Source organism: Aptenodytes patagonicus, chromosome W (genome assembly GCF_965638725.1).
Source record: "Aptenodytes patagonicus chromosome W, bAptPat1.pri.cur, whole genome shotgun sequence".
NCBI classification, from domain to species: domain Eukaryota; kingdom Metazoa; phylum Chordata; class Aves; order Sphenisciformes; family Spheniscidae; genus Aptenodytes; species Aptenodytes patagonicus.
This window is the reverse complement of record NC_134981.1, coordinates 497139-519212: the sequence shown is the minus strand read 5'-3', so window position 1 is coordinate 519212 and position 22074 is coordinate 497139. Positions and strand designations below refer to the sequence as shown.

The following is a 22074-nucleotide window of genomic DNA, read 5'->3' as shown; positions in this document are numbered from 1 at the left end:
TAGTAAAAATCTTTTTGGCCAGGTTGCATAGATTAACTGTAAAAGTATAACAAGTTGCCATTGTTATTAAATGGAAAAATGGAATTTTAGTTATGCTTGGGAGCTAGGAAGTACTGATGAAAATATTTACTTAATAAAGGAGAGGTTACACTGGCAACTGACAGAATTCCTTTAAGTTTATATAAATGAAAAGAGTTTTGTTGCAGTTCAGTTAGTAAGAAGAAAGAAAAATTTCTGAAACTTGCAAACTAAAAATTTAATTTTGGTATTCCTTTCATCAAATGATAAATGAATACAATAAAATTATCATTGTAGCTTTATTCATGCAAATGAGATCAGGGAGTTGATATGCCTTAGGTGTAGAAAGACATCTGTGATGGCTAATTATTTTAAGATTATAGTCAAAAGCAGTTAAAGATGCATGTGCTTTCTTTCAATTAATAAAATCATGTTTTGCTGCTAGTTTTCAAAAAAATAATTAAAAAATACTTATATGAACACAAATCCTGTGTTTGTTTTTTGGGGTCCCTTTCATTTTTAAAGCCTTCAGTAAAAGTGAAGTTCAGTGTTTTCCCCATTCAGCTACCTTATAAATCTAAGGGCTCTAGGAGTTAAGAGACAAATTAAGGAAACTGGAGATCCAATTGTATTTGTGGGGAGAAGAGAATATATGTGTCTTAATTTGTCATTTCTTCTGTTGTTTTCTTTAAAGACATTCCTGTTGAGGAGGACAAAGTGATTGATTTTTATTGTGTTATCCTTAAAAATATTTTTAATGCAACAATGGCTTCCTATATTAGAATAATTGCTCTTACAAAATGAATGCTGGTTTTGTTCATAAAGTAACAAAAACAGGACATTGCTACATTGTTACATCACTGTAATGTGTTTCTGTGTTTGCTAATTAAGGGGGAAAAAGAGCTCTCTATCAAGGTAAAATATGTGATTTCATGTAGTTTTATCTAAAGGTAGCAGGTATTTTTTGCTATTGGGTTGGTATTGTTCTTTTTGGTATATGCAACTCTGTTGTATTTATGGTGTGAAAATTTAGTGGTATATAAGTGAGACAGTCTTTAAAACTCCCGGAACAGTTTCCCTGGCACTTGGCAGTGATGGTACATCATATCTCAAGTGCAGGGCTTAAGTAATGCATAAGTAAAATTTGCTTAATTCTTGCTTAATTTTACACTTTGTATTCTAACAGTTTGGCTGCTGAATTTGCTCAGTGGTGGTAATTGCCTCTTTACAGTCTCATGTTTTTCTTTGCCGGGTGGTTTATTTTGCCAGTTTCTCCCAGCTTAAACTGTGTCATTAGCTTTTGGCGTTTAGAAAACATCAGCTTAAAGCTTGGTTGTATGTCCCCAAAGCCTCGTGTACTTCTGCACCTTCAGGGGATGATTTACACTGACATACTGATCATTCTTTGCAACTAAGGCTGCCAGTGTTAAAATTGTCCCATAATGATAATAGCCCCTCAGCCTTGTTTGGTTACGTGACAGGGCACATTGCTGCAGTGGATTGCACTACGTGACTTTCTCACTCCCCCAGCTCCAGGAGCTCCTGGTGTTAGGCATGAAAGAAAGACGAGGAGCTCAACAACAGAAAATAAAGATTTGACCCATAGGCACCCACAGGACATGAGATCTGACTTTATAATACAAAACATATTGTATTTTTTATTATCTAGCTCTGTTTGCAGCTTTAAGGTCTCGCATTCACATGCCTCCAGTGCAACCCAGTTAGAATTGATGAGTGCAGCGCAGAAGTGTGCGTGCACAGAGTTCTGCAGTCTTTTCCATGCATTTACCTCTCCATCCCATACGTTTGTGATGGAGCACTGCTGGGAGAGGATGATCTCAGAACAGTTTAATATCACACACCCTTTCTCATCGCCTGACCCTGGAAGTGCGTCCCATCAGATCACTGCCTGCACAGGTACCTATGTTGTGATACAGAGCCACCAAATTATGTTCACATGGGTGTCCTTCATACAACCATTCTTGTCACATTAGGTATTAACCACTAGTATGTCAATGATTTGAAAAGTTTGGAAATAACATAGCTGTAATTTATTTAGAACAAATTTAAATATAAGGTGGGCTCTGAACCTCATCAGACTGTTTCTGCCATCAGCCCTGGATAGTCCAGGCCCTAATAATTTAGGCACATAGTTGTGTGCTGAAACATAGTGCAGAGTGTTTGTGGTCTGAGAAGAGTGTGGACTTCGAGTATTTTACTTTAAGCAGAAGCTGCAGGGATTAAAAAAACAGTAAAATTTACTATAGGGATCATGTCACCCAGCTCTGAAATCAAGCAATATCTGGGTTGGAATGTGGCATCTGTTTAAACAGTGCACAGAAATAGTACACAACAATTTTTAGGTCAGGAAGCTGGGAACATCATGATCAACTGAAAATGCCAAGGGAATCGTAGGTGGGTGGAGTGTTATTACCCAATCTGGTATTTGGGATTTTGGGAACCAAAACATCTCTGAAAACCTCTGTGGGATTGTTGATAACCACAGCTGATCGGGACTCACCTCCACATCACAGAGGGGTGTCAACATACAGCAGTACAGATTCTGTTGTATCTTTTAATTTTTTTTCTTTTTGCATCTTTCCTGTCTCTCTGTCCAGTGCTTCAATTTCACCTACAAATGTTGATGAGGCCTCACTCCAGTGGTTGGCAGGTGTTGCTGGTTCTCAGGCCAAGGCAACCAACAGCACGTTTGCACACAGGTGTTCAGTGGGAACCCGTTTGTTCCAGATAATTACTAACACATGTCTGTCCTACCCCTCCTGCTCTGGCTCCTTCCTCTGTGCTGTACCATCCATCCTCCTCAGTTATGCCAGTGGAATTATTAATAGAGTCACATAGTGAACTAGATCAGGCAATTAATGTTCTGTTTTTAAAGCCAGCTTAATTTCTTGATCTAGTTCATGTGAGCACAATGGGAGGTGCAAGATACTACAGCGCCACGGAGGAAACAAGCAGAAAGCATGGGATCAGGAATGACTTAATCTGCTTTGGCACTAAATGCTAATTGCAATGATTGTAAATGGGAATTTCATTGCATGGATTGGAACTCTTACATCAGTCAGTCCTTCATCTAAATTATTTTCTTGTTTATTTACTAAATGACTGGATGCAGCTGTTGATACGCTACTTTTACAATATCATGTGAATACCTGAGTCACAGTATTTCACAATCATATGTCTGCATTGATACTGTAACAACATTTAGATGTTTGAGGTACTACAAATATAGCTTGTAAACCAGTCAAAGCATCCTGGCTGTTGACTTTTTAGATTCATGTCACTGACATGAATTCATTGACATGGAAATAAAGTCTTAAGATCTGCAAGAGTGAGTTGTGCATTTGGCATAACTAAGTACATATTTATCAAGTTTTGCTGCATAGTCAAAATGCCTTTTTTTTTTTTACTGCTGTTTGGACATTGTAAAATTTTCAGGCACTTTCAGAAGTTCGTGCTGCATTACTTGTGATCAGTTTTAACAACATGGTATATTGTTGTGTTTTTAGAAACAGGAAGGTTTTCAAAAGTACAAGACCCAGGGCTATTGAGACAGTTGTCAGTGATTGAAGTGCATCTTAGGGGTCAGAAGATGCAACACAGGATTTCACCAATTTGACCTATTACTAAATTGCAGCGTTAAAGTCTTGCTTGGGAGGAGAATTGTGTATATTAGGAGTGTGTATTGTATACACGTGGGGTTTTGTAATAGTATTTTTCTGTTGATTAGGATTTTTTTTCTTTTCAAGTTCCTCTAAGACATATCAATTGAATGATAATGTGTTAACTTAACCACTGGCTGCTCCCAGACCTTACGTGGAAATATATATGAATAATCATTATGAAGATGCAAGATGAAAATAAAAACATAAACCAGAAAGGTACATGTGAAAAATCAGCAGGGAAGTGTATTTAAAAAACCACTAACAGGGAAATTACCTACTAGAGGTTGCCTGACATACTTGAGTTAAGCAGTTAAGTTTGAAGTAGGTCTTGAGTGTCTGGACCTGGAAGCCTCTGCATGAACACAGGTTTTAGGAGAGAACTGCAGTTGCATGCTGGGCAGTCTTTCAATGTAGTATGCCTGCAGCTGGTCAGACATGACCATACCGTCTTACCCAAACTAAATTAATTAAAAAAGAGGATTTTTCTTCTGCTTAGTAGTCACAGAATCACTGAATGGGTGAGGCTGGAAGGGGCCTCTGGGGATTGTCTAGTCCACCCCTTGCTCAAATCTGGGTCAAACAGAGCAGGTTGTCCGATTGGGTTTTGAGTATCTCCAGTGATGGAAAATCCACAGTGTCTTTAGGCAGCCTGTTCCAGTGTTTGACCAGTCTCACAGTAAAGAAGTTTTATATTATGTTTAAATGGAATGTCCTGTGTTTCAATTTCTGCCTATTGCTGCTTGTCCTGTTGCTGGGCATTGCAGAGTCTGGCTTAACCCTCTTTACTCCCCCCAGTCAGATATTTATACACATAGCTAAAAAGCTGAATCCCTGTTGTCAATACCAGCTGCGGCAAACAGTTGTTGACCTACAAGATCTGTGCACTCCTCCTGGAGATCCTTCAAATCATTCATGCAACCCGTTGATGAAAGTCCTGACTGACCTATTTTGTACCTCTGTTATCTTCTGAACTTCTAATTTCTATTTAGGCTGGAATAAAGCTAAGCAGACTTAAGCTGCCTGTAGTAGTTACTCATATGCTCAGCCATTACTCAGATCTTGTCTTACTTTGCAATGGTTACTGTAATATCCTGTTTCATCTTACAGTGAATACTATATTTAGGCATACTTAAAGAATTAAGATTAAATAATGTATTATTTAATACATCTGAGGTAATATTTATCTTTTATTCCAGAACTGAAATAAGCAGGTACTCCTGCAAGAACGTGTCTTGTAAGAAAATGTAAGGGGAGGAGGACTTTCATTGATACATGCTTATCTAGAATCTCACACATAGTGAGTAATGTTGCAGTTTTACTGGGGATTTCCTTCTCCGAAGAGCTGCTTTATCTGTGTGACCCTTTTTCAGACAAATTAGTATGTCTCTTGTTCTTGGAAGATTATCAGAACCCTTCTTGAAGCGTTGTCTTTCTGAATTTGAGATTATTCTGTAATTTTGTTTAAAAAATCAGCTGTCAATTATTAAGGGTCTGTAACAGCTTAACTGTTAGCTATAGACACTTTCCCTGCTGGAAAACAACAAAGTTAAATGTTTGAAATTAAGATAAATAGAATACTTTATTCATACTTTTTCTTTTTAAATGTGACTCCCATTTTGCATCAGTACCAAGTAAAATTGCAGTGCATGTATACAATCCTAAGTTTCAAATAGATTTTCATGTTTTGTACATAAATGTTGATGGATGCTTTCCTTTCTATACTTTTTACTAGACTAAGGGCTTTTAGGGTGGTGTAACTTTATCCCAGGCTTTTCTTACTGGCTTTGCAGCTTGGATATATATCAAGTTGCAGACTAATTTTTACATGCATTTGGACTTGCGAGTGTCACCTTGTCACCTAAATCTCACATGCTGAACAGTTGTTTCACATTGTAAGTTGTTTGGCACAAGTTAGAATTTTAAAGTAGTTCTGTTGTTTTTTCAAGCTTTTTAAGTCACTGACTACTAATGACACTTAATAGTAATGAAGTGTTTTCTCGTGCCATCGCCTTTAATGATGGCTATCTTCTAATTTTGATCTTTAATGATACCATAGGTAAAATACAGACAAACTTTACTACATAGTAAAATCATACATACGTTTACTCTGTTCTACATCTATTTTAAACTAGTATCTTTTTTCCTTCCAGCAGTTATTAGTTATGCTACTTGTTCTTATCCTCCTTGATTGCACATATCTCCTTTTCTGTATTACCTTTCTAAATTAAAAGGAAAATCAGGTGCCTGAACCTTGCCACTCCTACTGCTCCCAACAACAGTACCTAATTCTGAGTCTTACTTTTGGAAGTGAAAAGTAATTATGAGTATGCAAGTGTAAAGTCCAGTGTCATGGTTCCTTAACGCAAAGTCTGTGTGTGCTGTGCCTAAGAGGAAGCAATCTGTTGACCTTGAAGTTTCCTGATGGTTTTTGGGAGGTGGGATGGGAGGGAATAGAAGGCATCAAGGAAGCAGTGAATCATTCTTTAATTGTTGGTTTTTCTAAGCTTCTACTACTGTCTGTACTGGCTGTCTGAGATACGTACAAGGCTTGAGTGGTTGATAGCGAAATACTTCCTCCTGTTGGCTCTCACCATGCAACTTTAGTCCTTCTTGCAATGGGGTGGCATACCTGTGTGCAGTCTTTTTGGGTTTGCAGTTGGATTTTTGTGACTTTTTGGCTAGAATGGGTGGTTAATTTTTTTCTGCTTGGGACTTCTGGGAACTTTGAGGGCCTGTGTTGAGTGGTTCTTGTACTGCATTTTATTAAATTTGCTCCTGACCATTTCAGCAGCTGTTTGACTTACTGAATTTTTGGTATTGTTTTTTGAGGTGAGTGATATTCAGTGATCGATATAACTCGCAGATTGAGCTGAAACATTTAACATTAGATTATGTTTTAATGTAGAATTGACTCATTTGAGTATTGAAGCAGTAGTGTCTCCCTTTATTTCCCTTATGTTGGACATTGCTTAAAACAAATGTATTGTGCAGGATGGGTTCCATGAACCTCAACAGGTTGAGCTTCCTTTTTCCCATTGTAATTTGCTGGATAGCTGAGATTTTGTCTACACTTGGGATTCAGTGATAGTGACCAGGTTTCACTGTAATGTCTGTGTTGATGTAACGGTTAACTCTCACACATTCAAGAAAATTCAGTGTACAGAATACCTAACATGACTGATGTGTTCGAGCACACAGAAGACAAATTAAAGGATTCTTGCATTAATACTGCTTTTCTACAAGATCAGTGCGTAAATAAACTAGATAGTTGAACAGATTTGGGTTTCCTAAATAGGCAGGATGTGTTTATGTCTCTGCCAAAAAATAGAAGTGATTACCTTTCATTTTGAGAGAGCTAGCAGGAAAATAGGACAGTATTTGAAGTAATGAGATTTTACATCCTTCGTAAAACTGCATAAATACCAGATTTTAAAAATAATACTTGTTTACTAACTCAAATAGTCATGAGCTTTTTTGTTACTCTCAAGTATCATTATTCTAAAGTGGGGTTTTGTCCTCCTTTAATTCCAAATTAAAATGGATGGTGAGGAATACTTGTCGGTTTGTGATGTGGGATGCAAAATAAAAATAAAACTTTCTGGGAGTCTATTCTTCACCAAGGAGATTGGTTCGTCTTTTCACTGACTTTCTTATCTTCAGAAGTAAATGTACTAAACCAACCAAACAAAACCCTTCTGGCAAGTGGTCGTTTGGAACAGAGGATGGCATAACTTCTAAAAATTGCTCTGGAGTGTTAAAGACTAAATAGGAAAGTTTGGGATAGCTTTTGTTATACTATGTCTTAGGATTTGCAGCAAGAGTGTTATGAAGTATCTAAGATATGCCTCTACCCCTCCCTGCCGTGTGCTTTCCCTATCTTATCTGGCCCATGCAGAAGCCACGTTACAGATATTTAAGCAGGGGTTGGCCCCTCCAAAAGGCAATGCATGCTGGCAGTTTTATTGTCCCTTTGTGGTCCTTCCCAGCTGTGTAACTCGTGCAGGGCCTTACTTAGATGTTTCACACAGACGCAACAGTCCAAGCAGCACGCAGTCAGGGTCCTGCAGGGATCCTGCTGCTTGCAGCCTGGCAGTCGTGGGTGAGGTGAGGGCAGAGCAGCTCCAGGCATTATACAGCCGTGGTTGCTGCCGGAGCATTCTAAAGAGGAAGTCATATGTTGAGAGTAACTATTTCTGACAACTCCAGGTGGTCATTAAGATTTTCTCATAAACCTGAAACAATGAAACTGGCAGTGAAGATTTTGCTGGCAACTGCAGTCTCTCTCCAGTGAACTAACTTTTCCTTCTGTTTACCGCTTTAAAAAATTAAATAACTGCTTGCCTTCATATAATGTTATATAATTATCTGTATAAAATAAAGGTTACAATGATACATATAAGCATCATTTCCTAGCCAACAGCTCTGAAAAATAGTTCAGTAATTCTGATTGGTAAAATCTGTTTCAAGTTGTAGGTTGATAAGCATCTGCATCCTGTGTCTTTACCGTTAAGAGTGGATTACGCACTGTCTTGGGAGGGGGGGAAAGATCAGACTTGAGCAAGAATTAGCAGTGTGATATGCGACTAACAGTCAAGCTTGTGGATCACATAGCCCTTTTTATTTTTGTGAGAAGGAGGTTCTTGGAACAGATATTGTTGTAATGAGAAATGTGAAAAATAAGGTACTAGAAATTCAATACCTGTTAGAGATGGAAAAAGGTTCATGTGGCTTGTGAGGTGCTTTCTGGAAGCAGGAAACCCCAAGATGAGAGTGCCTAAATACTAGAAATGTGGAGGCCTGCAAGACAAAATTCTCTTCACAGAACAAAAATGTCCTAAAATGCTAAATATGAATATACTACCCCGCCCAAATAATTTTTCTTATAAATGTATGTGTATAGTCAAGTGTTGCATAAAGATTCAGTTTTACAAGAACCCTAGTCCTGGTAAAGATGACCGTATTCATGCTAGGAGTAGCTGAGGAAGTAATTTTTTTTAAATTGTCACTGCAGCTCACTGGCAGAGCCAGGCTAGAACTAAGGATTTTCCAGTTCCACTCTAAACCACAGACAAACAAATTTTTTTGGTTCAGCTGCTTTTAAGGCAGAGTTTACTTTTTACTCCTGAAAACTTGGTCTGGGTAGAAGGGAAGACTTTTAACATCAGTCTGGAATTTGCACAGTTCTTAGAGCCCAGTTTACCATTGTGGCTGTAGCCACAGTCAGGCTGCAGAGCATTTGGAAATACCAGATAAAATCAGTTATTCAGTGTAGATGCAGCAGTTCTCGTGATTCCTAGGTATGTTAAAATCAGATAAATATGTGGTATACTTACAGCATTTCTACGTACAGAATATATCAGATATCTCAGGCTTGGTACTTGCATGTAAGTCACCTGTGTGTGTGTGTGTCTGTTGAGAAATACCCCGAGGGAACTTTGTAGACTCATCTCTATGTCCCCACCATCTGCACCAACCCATGGTGTGGCTTCCTCCCCATCTCGGGCGCAGAGGAAGGACCCTCTTTCCCACATATATAGTGAAACTGCATCTCTGTCTGGTCACAGTTCTGTTTCTAACCAACCTGAAAATTTTCTGTGTCCATGAGTCGTGTTTTTCTTGAACTAAAAGCTGCATGAACAGGTCTAGAAATAGCTATATATTTTCTTCTGAGTAGTTGATATTTGAGTAACTGTATTGAAGCAGGAGGCGGAAGGTACTTGGTATTTGCCAATATTAAGGGAGAAGTATGTTAATTCTCTGAAAGCAGTGCATGCTACCAGGTTTTTCCAGTAGTTGCTAGGAAGAAGATTAATAGTCAAAATTCTGTAATGAAAAGCATGCTACCAGGTTTTTCCAGTAGTTGCTAGGAAGAAGATTAATAGTCAAAATTCTGTAATGAAAAATCGGTTAGCTATTTTTACTTAAAGTTGGAAAAAACACAGGCTCCTTGGTGCAGATATTCTTTTTGTGTTGTTCCATGGGCATATAGCACAATAGTATGTGTCCATTCTTTGGGGATCACGGGACTTTATGCTATCTTTATAGTAGAAACAGAATTCTTATGATGTTATCATACAAAATATGAATTTTAATGTTAAACTTAATGCTCTGCTATGAGAAATATGTAAACTTGGCTTTGGAGCAGCAGTATGCACTTCCTGGAATTCTGTGCATAGCGTAGTTATAAATAAGCAGCAGGTTATTTGGGAATCACTAGGACTGATATCTGGTATCATAAACAGTATCTGGGAGAAATTGTTATCCCTGACAGTTGATTTTTTGAAGAATGCAATATGCTTTATTTTGAAAATTCATATCTTATTAATGAATACCAAGTATACATTGAGCACAGTGACGAGCTTACAAAGCAAACACATATATGCTATTTAATTACTTTATACCTCATCTGTTGCCAAAATTTCATTCCTTTGACTGTTGTATATAACATTTCCAATCTAGATCAAAATGCTGGAATTCATCATGTATAGGTAAGATACTAAAATTATTGATAAGCATAGGATTGTCAATATATGGTTTAAGCCTGGCTTTAAATTTTAAAGGGAGTTATCTTTTATCTGTGCATGTGTCTATAGCATGGGAAACATATATTTGTATTCAATTAAATAGGCTTTTAAAAATCTTTAGAAAAGTATTCCCCTTGTTCTTCAAGCTCTTAATAGAAGCTACAAGAATCAGTGTTTTCTGCTTCATTGTTATGTTTTATTAACTTAGTTATCTGATGTATAACATCATGGTTATAGGGTGAATTTGGGATGGAGTAGCTGCAAGAACAGAACCACCCCATTCAGTGGCATAAATTTTAGATTTCATGTATTAATAAAACCTGGGTGTTGCGAGCGGGCGGTGCTTTCTCATCTGAGGTTTCTGCTTGACCCCCTGCGTGCGGGCACTCAGCAGAACGGACCGGGGCAGCCCTGGCCCAGCGGTGCCTGGTGCCGTGGGCTCAGGGACACGGCCTGTGTCGTCCCCGGCAGCCAGCCTTCTCTGGGTCGGTTCCACTCAGGCTCAGCAGCCTGCACCGCGTGGGACCCACGTACACACACCCCACCAGGGCCTGTTTCTGCTCTTCCCTTCTTCCCAGCTCCTACAGCACACCACCGGTGGCCTGCAGCGGAGGGGCTCCGGCTGATCTCTGTGACTTTCTCCCTGTGATGCAGATTGTTGGCAATTTCCTGGGTTACTACCACCCTCCAGCCTCCCTCCCTGAGCACGTGGCAGGGCTGTGGGGCTGCTTGCGGTGCGTCCGTGTTCCCCTGTTCCTCTCCTGCCCGTGCCACAGCCTGGGAGCCAGGCAGACGCCGCCCAGGCTCGTTCGGCAGAGCTTTCTGCTCGGCTTCCTCATGACAGGGATCTGTGGTCTGGCTGCTCCGGCCCGTACCAGCCTCATCTGGTCAGCGAGAGATGAGCAGATGCGGCCCGGGCCTCTTTTTGTCTGCGTGGTGCTTTTGGGTAGGTCTCCTCGTGACAGCTGTCCATACGGCCATGTCAATTGGTTACCCTGTGTTTAGAAAGGCCTGTGTATTTTTGATTTATGAAAATGTATCTGCACTTCAGACAATTTGTTTCAGGGTTGGCCACGTTTCAGGCCAAAATTATTGTAAGATGAAAGGTTTCCTCAGTTGTGGGTGGATTGTGAAAGAAATAATAAGCACTGAAGGGAATTAAGAGTGTAGAGACAGCAGCGTGACATCCCTGCTATCCCTCTTTTGATCCCTTCTGTGAGGACCTTGCGTTCGCCTCAGGAGAGCTTTTACAGCCCTGAGGGTAAGCGTTTGGTTAACCTCTGAGGGATGCAGAGCAGGAGATGGTTCCTCCTGGTGAAGGGGTCAGAGGAATGACCCCCTGGTGCCCTGTGATGCAGCTGTCGCTTCCAGGGAGGCTCAGAAGCTGTCCAGTTCCTCTGGGGATCTGGTTGCACAAAGGGAGGCTTGGGACTGTCTTCCCACAGCCTCTCCCTTCAACAAGAAATCACCTGGGGTGCCTCAGTGGTTTTGTGGAGTTTCTGGGTGGTGGAGACAGAAAGGAATCTCTCCATGCAGTGCCTGACTATACCATCTGTGCTTTTTATTGATTTTATTTCTGGGTTGCCCTCTGTTACTTACTAGCAGGGAAGATCAACTGATCTATGTGTATGCGATTCAAACAGGGAGATGGCCTGCATTTTTAGTTTGCGCCGGGTTGTGCTGAAGTTGGATGGATAGTAACAGCCACATTTTAAAGAAAAAGCACCCCTGAGATTTAGATTAATTGACAATAAAAGGGTAGCAGTGGAACTCTGCTCTTCAGGTGACACTGTTAATCATAAAAATTGTTAAATGATGAAGTAGTTTTGAGATGTCTCTAAGTGATAAAGATAACACCTGAGCAGTGCTTTAAAGTTATAATTTATTTAAAGCTATCACAGTCCATTCAGTACAGAAATATTTTCAGCTAGAAATGTTATATCTAGTGTAATTGAATATATAGATTGAACAGACATTATTGTTTGGTGAGAAAATTGATGAGAGCTATTTCTTTCTAGGCTTTATTGAGCTGTAAAGTAAGTGATAACAGTACAGATTTTCCCGCTCAAAGTTTATCCTTAGTTTGTCCACCTCTGCTGATATTTCATGTTCCTTTTTGTCAGTCTGTCCTTGTAAGTGGATTGCTAGAAGTGCGCTGAGGTATCTTGTGTGAATTTTTATGCTCTTTAAAGTGGTAGGTGTGAATGGGTGATTAGGCCACTGCATGCAGTCCAGTCTGAGCATCTTCAAGAATCACTGAGTATTGCAAAGATCAGATAGATCTTTGAACTTCTAGACCTTGAAGGGCTCTCTTTGTCCTTTCATCTTCATAGTTGTAAAATGGGTATGGAATATAGTTGGTGGAGTTACGAATAATGCTTCAAATACCCAGGAATAAAGGTATAGTTAGATGGAGACCAGGTCCCACAGTCAGCTTGTTGGTGGTTACCTTCGTGGGAGATGGTGCCTTTGGATTGTTCACTCTGAGAGAAGATGGTGATCGAACAGACAGTGAAGAACATGCAGAAAAGTAGTGTTTATCACTTCTATATGGACCTAACTGTGCATAAGTGAATTTGTGATGGTGCTGTGTGGCCCAAATGTTGGTATAACCACATCCACATGCTTAACCTGAAGCGGCGTATGAATGGTCAAGTCTTCAAGTGGGAAATACAGGATTATGCAAAAGGCTGGTTATAAGGGTGTATAACTGTTCCTTACAAAGTATTCTGAATTAATGAAAAAGCATTCTTTAAAAAAACAAAAATGTTCCAATACTTTGGTTTCTGTTTGGTAAAGAGATAAAGCAAATTTTTATTTTGGGGAAAATTGTTTACAATTCATACAGTTCTATCTTCACTGTTTGGATGTTGGGTTCCCCTCCATTCTCCGGCAGATGTGCATATGAGGTTTTCCTTAAAAAAAAAAAAAAAAAGGAAAGAAAAAAGAAAAAGTCACCAAATTTTGACAAAAACATTTCAATGACATGGTGAACAGTAATTTCACTCTGCTTTTTAATGAATGTGGAGAGTAATTCATGGAAAAAGTAGATTATTACTTTGTGCTTTGAATTATGCATAGGTTGTCAGAAGAAACAGAATTTTGTCAGTACTTAACATACACACTGTGACTAAGGAGCCATTGTGGACTGTCACAGAAAATGCTCTGCTGAAATAGATAAATTGTAACAACAGATAATGTGCAATAATAAAGGGGTAGAAACCAGTAATTGCTAAAATAATGGTACTCAACCATCTTTATTTTTGCTTCATTGTGACTGGATTGATGTTTATAATTTTTTGCTTTTCTGATGTAAAGATGACCTTAGAGGTAAGGTCATCTCTTTCTGCCTTTTTTTTTCTATTTGACAGACTAGAGACGACTTCCTGGGTCAAGTGGATGTGCCACTTAGTCACCTTCCGGTAAGCAGTGCTTTTGTCTCAGCGTGCTCTTTTTTGTCATCACCAGATGTGAAACCCCCTGATGTTATGTAGAATTTATTTCCATAAGTAGTCTAATTAAATTTTCTTAAAGCAAGCATACCCAGCATAGCATTAGAGGCTTAAGGAAAATTGTTATGGGCAACAGAGCCCTACCGTGCACAGGAATTTGGAGAAATGGTTCCCTTTGCAAGGACAAGGAAGACAGTTGTTCTCTGGTATCTGTTAAATATCTCAACATCCAGGATTCACTTCTCATTCTGATTCTTTCTTAAAATCCTTGTCTGGTCTGAGTCAATTGATGAATGACATGGCCAATAGACTGGTTGTTTCTCACCATACCGTTGGTGATTATTGTCCTATTAATCTTCTGGCTTCTTCCTTTTCATGATTTTCCCTTACAGTTGAAACAGTTGTATTCTCCCTTAGCAAACTCTGTTTCCTCCAGAACTTTTGTTAAAACGTTGAAAAAACCTGCATTTTTTGGGTCCTATTTATCTCTCTGATTTTCTGTCTCAATAATATGCTGTTAAGGTTATGGGATAGTAGTTCTGTCTGGGAAAGTGGATAGTACATTTTGATATTACTTCAAACCTTGTAAAGCCAATAGCCACAGACTAAAACCAGAGAAACTGCTGAACCAGCATGACAACATCTTAAGAAGTTACAAAAATAACAGTTCTTTTGAAAATGTTATAAAATTACTGATCTTCATAGCAAATTTGAGTAAAATTACTGTATTTATTACTGATTGAAAGTAAACTTACCTGAAGGACTCCTAAGTAATGGAAATAGTGAGATATTCATGAGTGCCATAGCACATACGACAAAGTTCGTTAGACATTGACATTCGACATTATTGTTAATAATAATTATACAAGCTGTGATATTGTCAGAGCATACATTATAGCTTTTAATATGCATACATATAACTTTTAATGTCTATACATGTATAAACAGATTTTTTTTCTGTAAGAGGCATGTAGGTGCCTATTGCCCTTCCTGTGTGATAGGGAAGTATGTATTTTGGATGTTTTCCCAATTTTAAACAGCTTAAATGCATTATATGCAAAGAAATACGAATCAAATAACTTAGAAAAGCTGATACTGGGAGGGTTTTCTTCTATTTTTTTAAAACTTAAGAGTTTAAATACTTGGGTTAATGCCTGCTTTCAGTGTCATTTATTTACAGATGTTTTCTGAAACACCAAACGTATCATTGTACAGGTACCTCAGTTTGTTTTATACAGATAGGTATAGTCTTAGTTACTGAGATGTGACAACTTCATGTCTGGCATCTCTGTTTCACATAAGAGATGAGCCGTGAAATGACTGGAGCGCATCAACTGAGAGCTGCCACACCACTGCGTCGGGCCAGCGTGTGCCTGGCTGGTTGCTTTTCCTCACGTGTTATGAACTCTGACTAGGAGAGGGAGAGGTTACGCTCACAGTAGACACACATACTGTGGATGCAAATCCAGGTTTTGTAGGTACTGCCACTGCTGTCTCCTGGGTATGTAGTTCAGTGCGCATTTCTGAAAGCAGTGGTGTCTGCTTGGGCAGACCCCTGCAGTTTATTCACACACACTCTTGTTGCCTGCTTAATTATCCTGGGTCTAATGCTCACACGGTGAACTAGATCTGCGTTATTCATAACTAGTTGGTTTTGGATGGTTTATTTTTTAACTTGCAATGTTTCCTTGGTCCAGTTTATGAAATGGAAGTGCAAACAGCTGTACTGGCTTTCGGGCAGGAATAATCACCGGAGGGGAGACTCTTAAATTCAGCACTGCTGCTGAAAGACTTACTCATGACTTCAATTAGCAACTTGCATTATTGTTGGAAGTGGTGACATAGAGGTGTGTTCTGCTGGTTTGCGTCAGATGTGCATGGAAAGGGATGCACATCTATGGTCAGAGAAACCTATTGTGCAAAAAAACAGGTGGTATAGATAAGCCCGATTAAGCTTCATTTTAGCAGATCTGCTTCAGCAAATGCATGGAAAACCAAAAGGCTGCAATAACTATATGGTATATTCATTATTTTAGCTAAAATTGAATTCTTTGCCAGCAGTAAGAGTTCTAATAGCAAAAAATTAAAAGTAATTGACACAGAGTTTGAATCATTTTATTGCCAACAATCAAATATTTGAGGTGTTTGATTTGAGGGTAATAATGTTTTCTCTATTTGTTTTTGTTAATAAATGGAGGGATTCTAAGTGTAAAGCTTGTTCTGTAATTCTGTAAATCTCCAGTTGTCTGGTTTCCTCCTGGCAGCCAGGATTCTGCATGGTCTTCACAGAGCGAGGAAGATTCCAGCCTAAATCAAGAGGAATTTCTATTTACTATATAATCAAGGGTGGAGTTCTCCTCCTTTAATTCTGCGAGCATAGAATTGACATAGCACTGGCTGGCTGTAAATCATGATGTGAAACTCCATCTTCAGGTTTTTATAGATCGTGCATATAATCTGTCTACGGAGGATGCTCAACATTCAGAGACTAGTAAATACTGTCCTAAATGTAATCATAGTCCAATAAAGACAGGGGCAGAATTGTTACTGGCTCCAGTGCGTTCAAGCTTCCACTGCCAGACTTTTTCACTGAAAAAGTCTAAGCGAGAGGTCTGTTTTCTCTGCTTTCAGTTGATGGACCCTCATGAAATCTGTTTCTATTGGAAACTGCTGAAAAGGCTGAAGACATTGTGCTGTGTTGGAGATTCTGTAGGGATGCTGTACTGAAAAAGACAGATAGCTAAAAATCAAGGTTTTTTTAAATGACATCGGTGATGTTGGGTATTTCATGAGGAATTATTTTACACAGAGCCTGCCATCAAAGAAGGTGAAGTGGTTGAACAAAGAGGGTCCATATGGCATTCAAATTGTATGAAGCTTGAAGTTAACCTCAATTTGAGCCCACGGCAGATAAAGTCCATATATTGCTTAGAAAACTTACTTTACACGATGCTAGGTGTATGTCTGTAATACTACCTTCCCATGCTGCAAAGGCCTCAGTCAAAACGATTTTCAAAGATAAGTAAAAATGAATTCTTTATTTCATGGGTAGATTTGCTTCAGTTTCAGTTTTTCAGTACTGCTGTATGGTCTTTCTTTTTTTTACTTAGTAGACAAAAATCCAAAATTAACTTAGCAGATAATGTTTGTGCCAAAAAAGCATTTCTTTTGTCTTTTTGTACTGATATTGTACTTCACCCTGTGCTTCAAAGCTGAATTCAATCACTGATGAAAGAACTGAAGTTAGGTCACAGGGCACAAAAACTATGAAACGCTGCAGTTGTTTTCATCTTCTTTGTAAATAGTAAAAAAAATATACTTTCTACTTCACAAAGTTTTCTAGTAAATTCTACATATATGCATATATATGTATATATTTATAGTGATTGTTTTATGCTTGGTTATAAGTGTTTTCTCATATTGTGTAATGTTTTGGGTGACTAACATTGTTTGGATGTAGTTAATATTTTTTAAATGTTATACATTTAATCTCACTTCTGTGAACTTGGAGGGGTTTTTTATGTATTTGAATGGGTGAACATGGGAATGATGGAAGTTATTGAAAATGTTTACATCAAAATAAGGTGTCAATTTTAGCATGACTGTTGCTATTTGTGCCTGAATTTGACTTCTTGCTATTGATGGATGTTATTGTAGGAGGAAAATGGCTTTGTAATGACTTTCACAGTGATGCTTATTTAGATATGTCTGTTACAGTTGATCTTGAGTCATAACGCTGTTGTTGGCTTATAAACTATAATAGTTGAAAAATATGATGGAGCGATCAGAAATGTATTCTGATGAAAAATGCATCATTCCATTCTCATATGAGCTCATGTCATATTATTTTATCCGTAGTTGTGTGTATATTTCCATTTAGATGTATCCATATGCACAGACATTATCTAAATAGCCTGTACATAACTATAGAAGAAGTCCTCCAGCATTAAGCTACGTGTCTTGAAAAAAATGTACTATGAAATATAAAATGATGAGGGATGTATTAGTGCATGCCTATTTTGCAGAGTCAGGTAGTATATTAAAGTTCCTTTTTAGTAAACATTATTTTTAATAATGAAAAATAATCAGCAAGATTTGAGATAGAGCTATAGACATGTCACACACTTTCTGTGAGCTGTTTTGAGGAATTAGCGGCTTTTTGTTTTCCTTCCATATTCTGTAGGAAGAGAACAACTCTCCTCTCACTGGGGACTTACATAGAACATGAGCGTGCATATCCCTTTCTAGCTCATATTTGTGGAATGCTAAACTTTTTCAAATTATTTTAAAGTCTTCTACTGCCTTTACATAGAAAATCCAAGATTGTAAAATTGCCTTGTTCAGCTACTTAACTGCCATTGACGAATAAAATCCATTATGCTAAAATGATGAAATTTTGCAGTCCAGAGCTTCCCATTTCTTCTAGGCTCACTAGAAAGTGAATGTGATTCCTGTACAAAATCCTTCCTCACTCTCCATCTTCTCAGAAAAAAAAAATTCTTCTGGGAAAATTTGCAATACGTATCTCAGAACAGTCATTCTTTCTATAGCTGTAACGTAGCAGTGTCTCCGCAGGGTGCTTACCTACCTGCCTGGGTGTGTTCTCATACTCTGTTATAATTAGTTATTTAAATGCTTATTAAGGTGTGTGTACTAATTTGATGCTCAGGGAAACATACTGTATATCTTTATGTTCTAATCGATATTTTCCTCATTCATCCTTCCCGTACCTTAATAAGAGACATCATGGTGTATTTATTAACAAATGTTTGCTTTCTCATTCTAGCTATACTGCTGATTTGTTTGTAAAAATCCTTGTTTTCTCTAATACTATCTAATTACCATCTACAAAATTTGGTTAAAATATACAGCTTCTTATTTTGTGTACGTTACTTACAGTTGAGTACTGAAAAGCAGTACTTCTTAATCATGCATGCTTTGATGTCCTGTTGATTTGGTTAAAATCTACTATCTCTCTGAAAAAAATGGGAAGTCTGTCTCTCAGATTAAGTGGACGCTCAATGCAGGAAATGCCTTGCAGGATAAGTGTTCATTCAGTGAAAGTCTGTATGGTATTTGATATAATACCTGAGATGATAAGTTGGGATTGATTTTTAAATTCTTGACTTTGAGATACAACAGATAACAAAGCTTTTAATGAATAATAGTCTGGGAGTTAGATTATTCTGCGTTTAGAAAGGTTTAGTTAAAGAATTGGACTCGAGAAGTCTTCCTGTTTGTAGGGATAGGACTGGGAAAGGGATTTACAGATACAGTATCATTTTTTTAGTGGATGGCAGATGGGTGCAGCATTCTGAGAAGTACCCACTGACTTTGTGCTCGTTTTGAGGAGGTTTGGTGTTAATCTGAGGTACTAGATCTTTAGTCTTACTGGAGTGTGTATGATAATGTGCTTACTCTTTCAGTGTAACACAGTTCATGCTTCCAATTTTGTCAGCCCAAATCGTACGATTGATTAGAATAAAGTACCCCAAACAATCAACAGATTAAGTATGTATATGGATTTCTGATTCTCTTATTTACCTTGTCAATTTTAAATTCCTAGTTTTGTACCTATATCATCCATGTTCTCGCAGACAGGAAGGATGTAAATTACTTGATAAGAAAGCTGGAATTCTCCTGTAATAGAAAGTTTTCAAGATTTAAGGCTTTATGAAATTTACAAGTAAATGGCAATCAGAAGATGTAATCTGTCAGCCTGATAATATTACTTAGGTACTTCATAAAGGATTTCAAAGTCTTTAATTATTTTTGAAAGTCTCAACAGCTTTGAAATAAAAAAATGAAAGCCCACTTGAGGAGGAGTTGTATTTCATCGCTTTCTAATGTGCAAAAAAAATACCACTTCGAAATGGATGCAACCTTTTCTGACACTGCTGTTGGGTGACTGGAAAAAGTTGGGAGGGGTTTGTTTAGTTGGTCTTTTCCACCTTTTTCTGAATTGTGAATGTTGAGTGCACTTACCAATGAGGCTTGGCTCAGCCCATCACTGATATTTGCAGTGACATCTAGTGGACTGTTTCTGCAACTGTACATTAACATCTAACGGTAACACACTGGTAGAGAAGTCTGCCTGCTATAACTTCGTTATTTAAACGTCTTCTCTAGCATTTCTACTGCATCTGTGATGTGAATGTTCTTTACATGTCTCTGTACTTGTGGGCAAGCCCTTTAATTTGCTATTTTCTTAAATGCTTATAGACTGAAGACCCAACCATGGAAAGGCCATACACATTTAAGGATTTCCTTCTCAGACCAAGAAGGTGAGAGAGAGGACCTTTGTGTTTTAAAACATTTCTTACTTCAAGGTTTGTTATTTGCAGCTACTTAAGGGTTGTTGAATGCAATGTACCTTCTTGTCTTCTAGCCACAAATCTCGTGTGAAGGGTTTCTTGAGACTGAAGATGGCTTATATGCCTAAAAATGGTGGCCAAGAGGAAGAAAACAATGATCAAAGGGATGAATCTGAGGTAAGGCTTAATGCTTGTGGAAGCATTCAAGTTATTAGAGATTCAAGTATAATTGTAGAAAAAGTTGTACCTTTGAAAGATAAAACCCTGGTAACAGTGTTAGTAGCAGCTTACTCTCCTCACCCCCCAGCTTTTTTTTTTTTTTCTTTTTTTACTGTAACCTGGTGTTTTCTCAACCATTTCAAGTATTTCAAAGTATTTCAGCTGCCACAATGAATTCTAAAGTCTATCTGACTCAGTTTGTGAGCAATTAGAAGTGGAATTCATACTAAGTAGAAGAATTCAGAAAGTCTATGCAAGTAATTTATAAACATAATGGTCTGTATTAGGTGCCTCTTCTTCAGAGGCCATTTCAAAATAGGTGTTACAACATTTTTCTTTATTTCCTTGGCAGCATTGACTTTGCAGAGAATAAAGCTCATGCAAGCACAGCAGGTTTCAAGACTTTTCAGCACTCTTGTCAACCATCATCCATTTTAAGAATTAGCTGCAATTAGGGCTGACAGAGTGAACGTCAGCCCAAGTTTGCCTTACTAATAGTTTGCAGCAGTCATCTGTAACTTGGGAATGAGGGCTCTCATCCCAAGCCATATATCTCTGAGTTCAAAAGTTAGCAGTTGGTTCTCTCTGGCTTCTTGACTGGGAATCTGCACCTGGCCACCACTAGAATGAGCAACCGCCCAAATACATTTGGGAATCCCTATTGTAATAGACTGATGGGATTTTAGGTTGTTTGTCGTTGAAATGAGGTGCACGCTGTAACCATGGAGCTTATTCTGTTTCTATATGGTTTACATTTAAGTAATTCTGAATTTCTCTTTGGAAAATTTTCAGAATCTGCACCTATACACTAATGTAAGCAACAATGAAATAACTTCTCTTTAACTTGAACTTTAAAATTTATTCCCCCCCCCCCCCCCCTTCCTAAGCATGGATGGGATGTGGTTGATTCCAGTGACTCCGCATCTCAACGTCAGGAGGAGTTACCACCTCCTCCGCTGCCTCCTGGATGGGAAGAAAAGGTGGACAACCTGGGGCGGACTTACTATGTCAACCATAACAACAGGACTACTCAGTGGCATCGACCAAGTTTAATGTAAGTGGCAGTGTAGTGCAATGTTTTGTGGATGTGTGCAAAATTACCAGTAAGTAGTGATTTTTTTCCAACAAACATAACCATTTTGAATTTACAACTTCAAGGCTGGAAAAAGTCTTAAGCAAGACATTTACAAAGCAGTTTATAAAGGCACACTGTTCTTTTTGGTAACAGATTAATTATGATTTTGGTGCTAACTGTGCTGCGTATCTGAAACCATACTTCATTCATGGAAAAATTTTCACAGATGTTCTAGTAAATTGAGAACCAAAATCTGGAGATCTTCAGTTCAAAAGGAAACATCTCTTTTTTAAGAATGAGAATAGACTTCCCCACCCCCAGAAAATCACACATGCACTTAGGTATTCTGGGAAATTCTAGGAAATCTGAAGGGGCGGGAGGGAAGCTAGTGCGTTAACAATGTACCTTAGAATATTGGGAGACACATGTGGAATTTTTCAGTAAGTAATTTAACAGGAATAAATTACTTTCTTCTATAGAGACTATTGAAAAGGCAAGGAAAAAAAATGTCAACTCTATTAAGTTTTAATTAAGTTAAACTGATTAACTTTGAGGAGATCCTGATTATTATTCAGTGTATAGACTGCATTACCTATGTACACTGGTTGTGCTTATGTGGAGTTCCTGTTCAAGCCTTCATTATATGTTTCTTATGATTAGATTTATAAAGCTGTGGCAAGCTTACATTTTAAAAAGTATGTATAATTGACAATGTTAAGAGTTATACTGAAATCATGTATTAGGTAAACATCTTGCATTATTTTTATGTAGCGACTATTCTTCCGCTAT

The 22074-nt window shown here is 38.2% G+C and overlaps 1 protein-coding gene across 9 annotated transcripts in view; it reads left to right on the top strand.

The window, feature by feature from the left end:
- LOC143171866 (E3 ubiquitin-protein ligase NEDD4-like) overlaps positions 1–22074 on the top strand; it is a 203522-nt gene that overhangs the window by 126011 nt on the left and 55437 nt on the right. For all 9 annotated transcript variants that reach the window (XM_076360983.1, XM_076360982.1, XM_076360981.1 and 6 more), the window contains 4 exons: positions 13597–13647; positions 19900–19961; positions 20066–20168; positions 21098–21264. In XM_076360983.1, the coding sequence (XP_076217098.1) occupies positions 13597–13647; positions 19900–19961; positions 20066–20168; positions 21098–21264 (383 nt within the window). The remainder of the gene's footprint in view (positions 1–13596; positions 13648–19899; positions 19962–20065; positions 20169–21097; positions 21265–22074) is intronic.